Source organism: Marmota monax, unplaced genomic scaffold, assembly GCF_021218885.2.
Source record: "Marmota monax isolate L192 unplaced genomic scaffold, Marmota_monax_Labrador192_F-V1.1 WCK01_AAM20220418_F8-fsc00195, whole genome shotgun sequence".
NCBI classification, from domain to species: Eukaryota; Metazoa; Chordata; class Mammalia; order Rodentia; family Sciuridae; genus Marmota; species Marmota monax.
In genome coordinates, this window is record NW_026691979.1 from 1966125 (window position 1) to 1979899 (window position 13775).

At 53.9% G+C, this 13775-nt stretch overlaps 1 protein-coding gene across 3 annotated transcripts in view; it reads right to left on the reverse strand.

Moving 5' to 3' along the window:
• Positions 1 to 13775, reverse strand: part of Myom2 (myomesin 2) — a 66802-nt gene that overhangs the window by 30707 nt on the left and 22320 nt on the right. For all 3 annotated transcript variants that reach the window (XM_046446435.2, XM_046446441.2, XM_046446448.2), the window contains 6 exons: positions 12116 to 12277; positions 9993 to 10134; positions 7998 to 8197; positions 7343 to 7396; positions 2973 to 3100; positions 412 to 595 (listed from right to left, as the gene is read on the reverse strand). In XM_046446435.2, coding sequence (XP_046302391.1) covers positions 412 to 595; positions 2973 to 3100; positions 7343 to 7396; positions 7998 to 8197; positions 9993 to 10134; positions 12116 to 12277 — 870 coding nt within the window. The remainder of the gene's footprint in view (positions 1 to 411; positions 596 to 2972; positions 3101 to 7342; positions 7397 to 7997; positions 8198 to 9992; positions 10135 to 12115; positions 12278 to 13775) is intronic.

Here is a 13775-nt window from a genome sequence, read left to right on the forward strand (position 1 = left end):
GAGGCCTCCTGCTAGCTGCTGGGCTTCAGCATGGACTGCGAGTCAGACGTCCCAAGGTTCACTTTTGAAAGCTTCCAAGAGGGTCTTCCAAGCCACACGGTCAAGAGGCTGAACCATGCTGAGGGCTGGACCCTGGCCTGAACCCACTGTCGGCCCCTTCGCTGATTTCATGGAGACAAGACAGAACTTTGGAGGACTGTTGAGAACTGACCAGAACCTGGTGAGTTGAGCTGAGGATGCAGCTCCGTGGTTCAGTGCCACTGGGTTCAGTCCCTGCCCTGCTGGTAAAATGGGACCCCACACCAACGTGCCCTGTGGTGCACACGACACTAGGGACTTCTTCCACTGGTCTCCAAGGTCACCTTGCTGCTGGCCTGTCCCCTAGCCTGGCTGCTCACCATGACCACTTACCAATGGCATCCTGTGCTTGGATGGGGGGTGTTATTTCTGACGGATCACTCAGGCCATGCTTGTTGGCTGACAGAACGCGGAACACATACGACTTCCCCTCTGCAAGGTCAAAGACCGCGTACCGAGGGGACCTCACGGCCGTCTGGGCATTGACACGCTGCCAGCTGCCACTCCCAACCACAGACTGCAGAGGGAAGGGCAGAATTAAACCAGAGACCCTGGGAGGGCAAAGGAAGACAGCATCCAGCTGCCACACCATGGCATCCCGCACGGAGGACCACAGGGTGTACCCGTCCTGCACTGTGGACGGTAAGACACCCCTGTCCTGCACAGAGGACATTGGGAGCCTCTGTCCCACACAGAGGACAACAGGACTCGTTTGCTAATTATATGAAAGGGATGCCAATTTGGAGAAGTGGGTAAGAAATTGCGCAGGTTGGAAATTTTATTAATAAACATTATTCTGTTAAAGTGAAGGAATTTTAGGAGCATAAAGGAATCAATACGCAGGTTGCAATTTCCGTAAAACGGAAGGGCCTATATATAATTAAAGGTACATTAGGAGAATATTCACGGAACTCCACTGTCGCTTGGTGGCTCACACTGCGGTTAAGATTCTTACCCTGATGCAGCTGCCTAGAGGGTGCTGGTGTGTTGGGCATGTGACCCGAGCTGCGAGCACCGCCAGGTGTGTGTGTACTGAAGAGCCTGTGGCCACCTGCATGGTGGTATGAAGGTCTCTAACCAATGACAGGGTCCTGCCATCTTGCTATAGCACAAGAGGCATGTGTGTGACGTGCCACACATAAAAGGCCGTGAGGCAGGCTGCCCACACGACCCTCGGGGTGACACCACTATTTCATCTCTTGGAACCATGGTGAGTCGAACATCACCAGGGCTCCCGAGTCTCCACATTTCTGTACTGCATAGGTAATGTGTCTCCTTGGTCACGGCTTTCCAAATCTCTATTAAATGTCCCGCGATTTTTCCCTCCAGAGGGAAACTGCCTTCTGAAGGTAGGGTGCCCGGGACGGGGTGCGTGGGGCCTGCTGAAGCCTGCAGGAAGAGCAGGTGTTTGGGGAGCAGCCACAGCCCTGGGAGTGACATTCACCTGAAAAGGGAACTCGCCTCTCGGTTTGGCAGAAATGAAAGTCATTTTTTGAGATCCTGCAGTCCTGGGGATGGAACCCGGGCATGCTCTACCACTTACTCATCTCCAGTCCTTTTTTGAGTCAGGGTCTCCCTGAATCGCACAGGTGGCCTTGAACCTGCAATCTGCCTGCCTCAGCCTTCGATGTCCCTGGGATTACAGGTGTGCACTGCCACAGCTTTTAGGAAGGTTTTGTGGAACCAGCTGCTTGAGGGAGGGCCCACTGATGCCCTGAGGACTGCCCCCTGTGGCTCTAGCTGGATGGTGGAGGGAGGCACGTTTCCTGTCGGAGGAGGTGAACATGGGAAGCAGGAGCCCTGGGAGCTCCCACCCATCACTCCTAGTCTGCACGTCCTAGCCTCTGCCAGAAAGAACTAAGGCCCCGACTCCCTGGCCCAAAAGTGGACCCTCCTCCTAAAAACGTGTCTGCAGGTTCTTGGTACTGCACGGGCAGAAGAGAGCAGGGCCGTGAGGGGAGGAGGTGCCTCCACCAGGGATAGGCTGCGAGTGGGTGCCCTGTGTGCTTTTGTGGTGCCAATGGCACCTGCTCATGCAGAGTAAGTAGCACTGCCTGGGCGGCTGGCCTGCTGGCCAGTGGGGGCCGGGTGTCGCCAGGCACAGTCTGATACCTCGTTCCTCTCCATCCACCTTCTCACGGAGCTGCGTGGTGTGCCACATGCTCACACTGAGAGTTACACCCACACTACTTGTGCACACCATGCACTGAGCTCTACGTTGTATTGTGAGGCAAATTTGCTATCCCAAAACCTTAGCTGCAGGGTTTGTAGGACTTTACAGTGTTGTTCAACCATAGCCCACAACCCAATAGTGGGTCTCCAGATCAGTCGAGTGCCACAGCCTGCATTGCCAATGCAACAGAACAGGCTGATTGAGAAGGCATACTGCATCCAGGGCACCTGTGCATGTGTACTGCGGCACCCGCATGTGGGCATCCTGGGCTGCAGTGCACTCTGCCTTCTCTAAGTGTGTCCCCGTCATCAAGGCCTCAGGCACTGGCCTGATCCTTAACCTAAGCCTGCTCCACCAGGTGGTTCCCTCTATAAGACCACCACCCAGTGGGCACAGGCTGGCGCACAGGCCTGAGCAGGACGATCTGCATTTCTCAGGACCTGCAGCACTGGGGGCTGGAGGAAGTATGCAGATCCCTCGGGCTCAGCTGGGCATGGAAACCAGAGAGAAGAGCCGCAGCTCTGCTCGCACTGGGTGGCAAAGCCCAGGTAGGACCCCTTCCCCTGGAGCCAGGTCCCACTCCAAGACACTCCCCACAGTCACAACTCTGCCCACCCCATTATCCTGTGAGTGTCTGTGGAGACCAGTGGGACCCAGCCCTTCTGTCAAGCACAGCAAAGGGACAGCGTGAGGTCTGCTGGCTGAGGTCTGAAGAGATTACCTTCTCAATGAAATACATTAAGGGCTCCTTGCCCCGGGGAGTGGGCGGGTCCCAGCTGAGGACCACGTAAGTTCTGCTGACCTCCGAGGCGTGCACATTGGAGGGAGGGCCTGGGATCTGAACGTCACCTGGAGGAGAAAGGAACTGCATGAACCCTGTGAACACCAATCCCAGGCTCCCTGGGCACAGCCCGGTGGTGCAGCCTGGGCACTGCCGCTGCCACAGAGCCATCGGGAAGGCCAACAACCCAGGGCTACGGTTTCAGAGCCAGAGCATGAGGCACCTTAGAGATAGTCCACCTACTTTTCTCTCTAATTTACAAGAGTGTCATCCAAAAGCTGGAAGGGGAAAGGATTTGCAAAAAAGGAATCAGTGTTTCCCCAGCACGAGCTCCCACCCCAGTGGGAACGTGTGCAGGAAGACCGACACCTGCATCTGCACCGGGCAGCCTGTGGACACTGTGCTGGAGCTAACAACCCTCCCTGATGCTTTCCTCCCCTGTGCCCTCCAAGCACTCGACTCACAAGTCAGCTCCTGACACACCTGCTTCTCCCCCCCACACACACACACACAGGGTCTGTGCACATTCGCAAGGACCCTGAGCTACACCTGTGTGCTTGAGCTTCTGCAGGGACATTAATAAGCAGATGACAAGGACAGAGTATTTGCAACCAGAGACATCGGCACGCCATCCTTCTGATCTCATCTTTTTAAAAACGAGGTGAGGTGTTAGAGATCTATGCTGGAATTTATAAGAGATTCTTGAAGGGTGGAGGCTTTCCAGACTTGTGGCCCCTTTAATTGTGAAATAAAATCTTGTGAGCTTCCAATTAGATTAGCACATAATTAGAATGGTTGAACTGTCCCCAGGACCTCTCTGTGCCCTTCACAATATCCAATTGCTCCCCTGGGACCCGGCTGCAGGCGAGGAATTGAACAGCCACATGGAAAGAGCACAAAACAAGATTGGGTTTCATTTCATGAGCACAGTGCACTGTAGACCGAGCGCAGGTCTGATCTAGGATCATTCTGGTGAGTGGGTTGAATTTCAAATAGGAGTCAGTGTGTCCCAGGAGAGTGCAGCAGCAGAGGCAGAGGAGTGGAGTGGGGGACAGCCCAGGGCCCTGGGTGGCCTCCCTAAACCCACACATGTCCACACTCAGAGATCCCAGCTAGGGGGGGAGACACAGGAACCCCACGCTGAGCTCCCAAAGCTAAATCTCGGGAGTTTCAGCAGCTCCCAAGAACAGAGGGGAAGACAAAGCTGACCAGCAGGTGTGGGGGCAGAGCCAGAGCCAGAGGAAGTGGAATGAGAAATGCCTTGTCTGACTCCAAGACAGGGAAAAAGAACCCAGTCCTGGTGAGCAGGAGGCCCCTGCGGGGTGAGACTCCTGAGTCAGGAAGACATTCTGTGTCACCCAGGGAGGCAAAAGCACATGCCTCCCAGCAGCAATTCATGACGCTGCCCTTGGCCTCTGCTTCCTATCAGAAGGCCTCCCTGGAGCCCCGTCCAGCGCCCCAGGGCAGTACAGGAGAGAGTGGGAGAAGACATAGATTGCTTAGCTACTCCCACTCGCTGGGATTGTGCTTTCAGGGGAAAGTGGTTTTGCAAACTAAAAAAAAAAAAAAAAATATATATATATATATATATATATATATATATATATATATATATATAATATATGTATGAATGTATACCCATATGTATATAAACACTTATTTACACACGTACATATCTACCACTATGTGTGCATTACTACACGTGTGTGTATACATGCATTATACGTGTGTGTATGCATATAGGTTTCATCCAGGTGCTGCTTAGAAAAGCCTCCACAGCCATCATCTTAGACGTGGAGCAAGATTACAGTGGATTTCAGACAGGAGTCAGCGTGTTCAACGTCAGAATGCAGAAATGGAGCCCGGATCTTTCCAGAGCCCACAACCACCATAGCTGAACTGGACTCCAAGCCTGGGTCTTCGAGTTTTGTTCCATTAACCTGAGCACACCATGACCACCTAGGAGACATTTCTCAGCCACAGAAACCTGAGTTGAGCTGGCATCTGTAGAACCCAGAATTCAAGAGGACGCCCAGCCAGGAAGGCCAATGGCAGAACCCAGAGTGAACTGCTGGCAGGCACTTGAGCTTCACACAGCCGAGTCCAGGGCAGATCACTGGACGCTTGGAAGCCCATTAGTAGAACACAGACAATCTCGCTTCCTTCTGCAGGAGCCAGCCCTGGCCTTCCCAAAGGGCAGTTGAAGAAATACTGGACAAGGTGGACGACATCAAGGAAGGAGCGTTCATTCTAACCTCAGGCTGAAGGAGATACCGACCAACTGAGACCAAAATGATCAGGGAGCAGCCCACAGCAGCCAGGCAGCCATTCTCCGCCAACAGAGGGACCTCACTAAAGGGAATGGCTACTGCCATGTTTTAAAAATCAGCTTATGTGAAGGAAAGGCAAGAGTAGAGAAAGGAGCTCCCAGGCAGCAAATGCTCGGACCCAGGCGAGTTGCTCAGAAACACTGTAGAGCTTCCTCCTCGCTGAGGACCTTTTAGTTAGGGGAGGCACCCTTGTTTAGGTGACCACGGGGAGCAGACAAGTGTTCCAGCTCCTATGGCCAAGCCAGAGCCTTCGACCTCGCTGGCTTCAGACCACGGCAGCCGCCTGTTCCCTGTCCTGGGCTTGCAAAGCCCCTTCCCTGCGAGGCTGAACTGCGGCCAGTGTCAATGTCCCAGGAGGTCAGCCCTCATCTAAGGGTCCTGGCCTCTGCCTCCATGGCCGGCTGTGTAAACAGAGCCTTGGAAATGTCTCCAGGGCATGGACAAAGCACCACCCCACCCAGGAGTTCGCAGAGGAGGAGGGCAGCCCAGGAGCTGCCCACCCACCGCACAGGAGAAGCTGTCCTTGAAGCTTTGCTCCAGGCACGCGGGCCTCTGAGAGCTGGCCCCACCTTGCACACCAGCACTTAGCGTCCACAGGTAAGAGTTGTTCCACCAAGAGGCATAGCTAGAAAGGTCCCTGCCCCCAAAAGACTTGTCAATCTGTGTCACTTCCTGTCTCCACTGCTCATCACAAGGACCTTTACGCAGAGAGGATTTCATCATATTAGTGACGTGTACGAAGCAAGTCACACCTTCTCCCTGTGCTGTGTTGTCTGAATTCCTAGGTGTCCGCCCTGGTGGGCAGACTGCATCTCTCCACTGACCCCATCTCCCCTGAGGTAGAACTGCCCTTCCTTGGGCACACCAGAACCCCTTGTCCCGCAAGGCTGGCCTGCGGCAAGGAAATCTCTCCAGTATAGCCTGGAGTCATTTCTCCATCATGCAAGCCTCTACATTCTAAACTCCAAAGCAAGGTAGAGCGTGACTGTGCACTGGGCGCGGTGCTGGCTGGGGGAAGGAGACTGGGAGTTGGGAGTCGGCCTGCGCAGGACACTGCCTTCTGTTCCTATTTATGGAGCACCCCTGCTGGTGTCTAAGGTCCTGGAGTGGAGGTGTCCCAGGGCTCGGGTGCTGCCTCGGCACCTGTGCACAGCCCTCAAGGGCATTCCTCAGCACCTAACTTCCCTTGTGGGCAGCCGAGACACACCTTCACCCTGGGCCCTAGAAAGGAATCTTTCCCGGGCATAAGAAACAAAGCATGCACACTGTGGAGGCTGCACACGTCAAACACGGAAGCGAATCAGCAAAACCCAGATGTGCGGCTGTCTCAGGGAAGAAGCTCTTCCAACACAGAGTTGATAAAGAAGCTCTAAGAAGTACCTCTCTGGGCCAGTGGCTCCAGGTTGATCCAGAGTCTCACCTCCTGTGCTCTGTGATATGATCACTAACACTGGAATCTCCTTAGCTACTTTTTCTAGCTGCCTCTGAGAAGGTTATCAATGAGAAGTGCTCACAATATTAAACATAAGGAAAGACAGGAACTTTCCAACCAGAACATCATTCCAGAGAAAAGACTCAGCCCATTTGAGTTTAAATGTTAGGAATGAAATTTTTGCTTTAAAAAAAGGTGAATAGAACACTTCTATTAACAGAGTTCTAGGACAGGACCCAGTTCTTAGACTGACCCAGGCCAGTGCCGTCGAACCTCAGGCTCAGTTTGCTCTCCCTTCGTGGTCCCCAGAAGCATGCTCTGAGAGCCCAGCTGGACAGGTCACTGCGGCCTCACCCCTTGCTCCTCATTCTGCCTCACTTGCCTGTTTAACATCTGTGGTTCTTAAGCCTGCAGACTCAACTGCAGTTTCCTTCCCACTTGGAAAGACTGCGCCCGTCGTGTGAACGTCTTGTCCTCTCATATCACTAAGCAGCATCCTAAACCACGGAGCAGGCACAGCGGAAACTGAGTGCCCCAGAGTTGCTCACCTTCAAGGTCGTCCTTGTAGATCACCATCTCTTTCTCTCCCTCCAGGTGAATCGCTGCAGAGAGAAAAGGTGACGCTGAGCTGGCACCCAAGGGTGCCTAAAAGAGTCGGCAGGCCTGATGCACAGCAAGGTTCGAGCCACTCTGCATCTGCCTGCAACACAGCCAGTCCCCGGGAATAGGCGGAGACGGTGTTCTGGAAGGTTCCTGGCCATTTTAGCACCTCTCAGCTCCTCACAGTGGACCCAAAGAACCTGGCAGGTAAGGAAAGCACCCTGGCTTGATTAAAGCCACAATTAAGGGTCCAATGCCGTTAAGGAGAGGAACCTGTATTACATGAAGTGAAGACACAGATTCAGGGCAGTTTGGCTTCAAGGCCCCGTGCCCTCATTAGCACACATTTATGTGCTGTGATTATGTCATCTGTGGACTGAGAAGGGATTCCAGGACAGAGCTCCATGAACAGGAAGCACTGGTTAGAAAGTGTAGATGTCAGCCTGGCTGTCCGCCTTCTGCAGGACCCTGACAGAGACATGGGGACGGGAGTACAGCCCAGAATGCTCGGCTCTCACAGCATTCCTGAGGCTCACACACGGAGGGTCCAAGGGGAAGGACAAATCACCCAGTCGTCCTTTAACTTAAATGTCCCCAGCCTACCTTGTAACCTTCTGAGGTCAGCGGGGTCAAGGGCAGCCACAGCGTCGGAGACCCGGGAAGGTCTGCTGACGCCTGCGCTGTTGACGGCCCTCACGCGGAACACGTAAGACCTTCCTTCGAAAAGTCCCGACACGGGGTACTTGCAGATCTTCACTGGGGCGTCGTTGCACTGAACCCAGTTGTTAGTTCCCACTTCACATCTTCAAATAAAAACAGGGGGAAAGTAGAAAACAACACACACAGCCAACTACCAAATACTCACAGGCGAAGCCACACATTTCAGTTGTTCCTGGAGATTCCCGCAGGGCAAAAGCCATGCCATGAAAATACGGATTTCCACAAACAGGAGAATAACAAACTGGAAGACAGCGCTACTCGGGAAACACAGTATCTTTCTCTACCTCTTTATAAATACCTCCTACAGCAGATAGGTATCATATGCAGACAGACAGAAGATGGAAAACTTACTGAGTCTTCATACTTTACAGCGTGAGATCAGCCGCAAGCAGTTGTTGCAGCTCTAACCTCCATAGTTTTTTTCCCAATTTACATGCCAAAGTAGCCCCTTTCCCTCAGTGCCCCCACATGCACCTTCTCCACCTGAGCCAGGGGACAGATTCTCCCAGGACGCTGACTTGCAGTACACCGAATAACATTAAGATATTTCTGTCCAGAAATACCTGGAAATAAGTTCTGACCAGAGCTGGAATGCAGGAAAGATTCGCCCCCATTTCTCAGTGGTCGAGAAATCTAAGTATAAAAGCTTCACGTTAAATGCCCACGAGAACGTCAGCCTGAGGGTGCATTCATGTCAGACAGAAGCTTCTCCGATCCTTGCACCCTGGCCTGTGCCAGCCAGAGTCCTGCATGGTCAGCCCTGGGGGTCTGCAGGAGACTGACTCAGAACACAGCCAGCAGGTCCATGGTGGAGGCCGCCGGAAGGACGTGCTTTCTGTGGCTCTGGATAGGTGTCAGTGGGGGGAGGAACGTGGATTGTTGACTGAGAGGTGCGTGAAGGAATGTGACGGCATGGGTGGAAACACAGACATCCCAGGGGTGGCTGGCTTGTTGATTCAGGGAAGCCCTGAACATGGCACTCTTCAGGTCTGCTGCCTGCTCCCAGGTCTCTGGATTGTGGATGCCTAGCTAAACAGGGGGCTTCACTGGGCTGGAGAAGAGAAGCCCATCTGCCTAAGCCAAAAAGTCACACCAACTGATTTCTTTCCCGAAAAACCACCAATTTTACTGTCATATCCATAGTATCTTAAATCCCTGCCAGAACCCCCCCTTGTAACCCCAGAGTTTGCCCCTTCTGCCCCCCTTCTAAATTCACTTTCTGTAATAGCCATCTCTTCCAATGGCTGAAACGTATGACCAAGGACTCCACATCTAACAAATGCACTGGGCCAGCTCAGTACTCCTCCCAGGCTCTGAGGATTAAACCCAATAAAGGAAAATCAAAGAGCTAAAACCCCAGGGGATCTAATGATGGTCTAAATTTAAGTTATTAATACAAAGACAAATCCAGTATTTATCCTTTGAGCTAAACCTGGAAAGCAGAGAAACCCTTCTTACTCAATAGAACAAGCCAGAGCTGTGGAGACTGTGACCTGGTGTGGCTCCTGCCGCGCTGACACTCAGGGTGGGGGCCGAGCATCGCCTGCCACATGGGCGCCCCTTCTGCCCTAGGCCCAGGGGGACACTCAGCACATGGCCTGCCAGGGTGGAGCATGCCCGTATTTGTTACTGGGTGCCACCGGCCAACAAGGCTCCAATATCAACACAAAGTGGCCTTGGGCTTACCCTGGGCTCAGACCAAGAGGCGATATTTCCCAACCACCTAGTCAAGAGCGTTAGATGCCCAAGGAGTGATGTTCCCGAGCCAGTCAGGAAGAGCACCAGAGGCTTGCCTTTGTAAATGTACCCGAATTCGCCGTCTGGGCTGACGTTCATTTCAGGCGCTTCCGTCACAGGAAGAAAGCCGAGCCCACTCACCGGTCAATGAAGTAGCCGAGGACAGGGCTTTCGGTGGTGGTGTTGGGTGGCTTCCACGTGACGATGACATAGTCTCGGTTTGCATCATGACACTGCAAGTCCATGGGTGCTCCTGGAGCCCCTGTGACCAGCGGGTCAGCGTCTGAGTGGGAAGACATGATCACTGTCACTTAAAGTCAGGGTCACTGCAAGCCTGGTCCCTGCTCCTCCAAACTCAGATCTGCCTGCTGGGCTAGACCACCTGCCATCTCCGTCTCGGTCACTCAGACCCCGTCCATCCTCTGGCGGGTCAGTGCCAAGAAGTACAACTCACTTAGGAGTTGTTTTAAAACTCGGAACACTGAGCCCTCTGCAAGACTCTCAAGTCTGTGACTTTTTGATTGGATCTGAGGTTAAGGTTCACCTTTTCTTAGTGTCATGTGGTCACGTAATGGCACGTTGTCAAAGATCTGATGAGTCAGCACTTTAATGCCTGAGAAATACTGCCTTAGACATGTTCATATTTCAAAATCCCTAAAATTGGGAGATACTTTTTTTTCTGGAAGTTGTGAGCAAAAGTCTGGGTCACTACTCGACCTGTTCTTTTTACAGACTCATTACAACCGTAATGCAGTTAGGTCTTGTCTTCAGGTGTTAACTCTGGCTGTGCTGAGGGAGCAGAGGTGTTGGCAGCTACACTCTGAGCACCTCGTTTCCTTGTCTGGAGGTGGGCTTAAGGCGGGCATGGCTGGAGCGCGTGCAGCAGTGTAAGCTCACGGCTTCCCACACGCTCTCCCCAGCATCTGAAGAGCTGAGGGCTTCAGGACATTGGCCCACACTTTCCCTCACGTTTGTCTCCAGAAGTCACCCGCGGGTGAAGTGCCCACGTGGGCACGTTCCCCTCCTGCTGGATAAGCAAGGCAGTCCAAGCTGGGTCGCATCAGCACACTGTCACGGGGTGCAATATCTTTCCAGAAGAATGCAAGAGAATGAAGGTACATTTATGCCATCCTAATAAAGCCTGCCAAACCTTGAAGGGTCTAAGGTCGCCGCCTTGCCAACCCTCACGGTCTGGGGGAGTGTGGAAGGTGAGGTCCTGGTGTTGAGCTGTTCTCTAATGAAGGAGCCCTCCCTTAAACACTGGCCCAAAGGCGGCCACATGGACAAACAGCACACTGACTGCCTCTCAGGTCCCCACACCTGGGCTGCAGCCCTGCGCATGTGCCATGACGATGACGTCACATGATGTGATGAACCCTGAGCCCAGGTAAGGCCTGCCAATCAGGATGGATAACTGGACAGTCAGACCAGGGCAGCAGCCAACCAGCTACAACTGGGCAGCAGCCACTGTGCCTCTCGGGAGCCTGCAGAGGGCAGCGGGGTGTGCAGGGGAGGCCACGGGCAGATGCTGAGGAAGGACACAGCCCCTTCCGAGTTCAGAGCCTGTGGCTTCACAGAGGGAACTTGTCTCCAGCTGCGGCATGATCAAGGCTGGTCCCCGTGCCTCGAGCCTTGGAGGAGTGTGATGTGTTCTGCGCACACTTTATGCATGTGTTATTACGTCACGTACTACGTGTTGTGAGTGCTGTTACCCGACACACGCTCCCGTCACACATTGTGTCATAAATGCATGGGGGTAACACATGTATAGTGCTGATACTGAGCCTGGCACATCCTGAATCTTGTTTTTCTTTCCACAAACAGGATTCAGAGCCCTGCCCTGACCCGCTGTGGGAGTTACATGCACCAGGACCCTGCCTGACCGGAGCTTCGGGGATTCCTGGTCATTGTGCTGGGATGTCCTAGACATGGGTCCAGCTGAAGTTGGGCCGTCTCTGTGAGCTGGCAGGGAAGGGGGGCCTGACTGGTTTCCCCAGGCTGGACACGTCTCTCGCTCCAAACCAACTCCGAGGGTCCCTCCACCCCTGGTGAAGGTGGGGATGGGTGGGAGGCCACGCCACATCTCTTCTGACTTACGTGGCCTCCTCGCTCAGGGCAGCTGACCAGCGGGCCCGGGCAGTGCCTGCCTTGTGTCAGGGAGGTCTGCAAGGAAAGCCACCTCCTCGCCCCTCCCGCACCCCTGCTCAGACCCTCTCGCTGTGGGGCCGCCTTCTCTGCAGGCTCAGGCCGTGCCCCAGCCCCACCTCTGACAAACAGGAAGGCGCTGTGGTCGCTGACTCCGCCTCGGGACACAATTCTCAGGGTGTACAGGCCCTCGTCGTCCTTGTTCAGGTGGCTGAAGGACAGCGACGCCTGGCCTTCTCCAAAGAACATCTTGGTCCACTTTGACTCTTTCAGCAGCACATCTGAAAGAGCATCCAGTTCAGGTTGGCTCGGAAGCCACCCAGCGACGCACAGGAACACCAAGTGGCTGCTGGAGACATCTCCCAGAGGCAGGACAGTCCAGTCACATGCACAGCACATGCGCAGAGAAGCGCAGTGGGAAGAGCTCCTGGGGGAAGCAGAGGCCCCCACAGCCAAGACCTGAGCACGCCCTCTCCAGCCAGGCTCCCAGTGGGTCCTGCTTCTCAGCACACAGCCCGCTCCCACCCGCATCCTCCGGCACCCAGCAGGTACTCAGGAGCGCCTACTGGATGGTGCTCCGGTGGGCAAGAGCGCAGACGGGGCATGTGAGCCCCGCATCTGGCCACACCCCAGCCTGCGTGCAGAGCACCCTCGGCCGCCCTGTATCTGCCTCGCCTAGCCTGGGGCAGACCTGGAGGATGCAGGCAATTGAGTGGCATTGCCTGACAGCCACAGGGATGTCCACCAAAGTGCTAGACGTAGCAGGAAGGGGTGTCGGTGCTCAAGAGAACCCAGGCCGCCTGGCCAGCAGCCCAGGAGGGCCCTACTAAGCCCAGAATCCCATTGTCTAAGCAGGGATTCCCTCTAAGGCCATGAGCAGTGGCTGCGAGTGTCCAACAGATGACAGGCCAGAAAACACCAGCGGAGAACCAGCCTTGATAAGGATTTCTGAACTAAGACCACATTTAGGACATCAATGTTTACAGCAGCTCAATTCACAATAGTGAAGCTATGGACCCCACCTAGGTGCCCTTCAATAGATGAATGGACAAAGAACATGTGGCTCATAGACACAATGGAATATTACTCAGCCATAAAGATGAATGAAATTATGGCATTTGCCAGTAAATGGATGGAACTAGAGACTATCATGCTAAATGAAATAAGCCAATCCAAAAAAAACAAAGGCCAAATTGGGGTGGGGGAAGTGTTGGTTCATGGGATTGGACGGCGGGGTGTGGGGGGAAGGAAAGGGGGATGTGAATGGGAAACACAGTAGAATGAATTGGACATAACTTTCCTATGTTTATATATGAATACCTGAGTGGTGTAACTCCACATCCCACAACCACAAGAACAGGAAGTCATGTTCCATGTATGTACAGTATGTCAAAATATTCTAGTATCATGTATAACTAAAAGGAGCAAATAAATAAATAAATAAAATTGGGGAGGAAAAAAGGACTGGCTTAGGGACTGACCTAGGTCCGCCCAAAACTCAAGTTGAGATCCTAACCCCATGTGGTGGTGTTAGGAGGCGGCCTTTGGGTGCGTAGGCTGGGTGAGACCATGCAGTGGGGGCCTATGACAGTGCCCAAGAGAAGAGCCAGAGCCCCCATGAGGGCTTGGCGGGAAGGCACCGTCTAGTCAGGGCAAGGGCCTGCCAGACACTGAGCGTGTGGGCAGGGTCCTGCACCAGCCTGCAGCACGGCCTGAAACGGGCTCCCAGGACTCCCAGGGCTCCTCCCGCAGGCCTCCTGGAGCCTGCTTCCTGTCGGG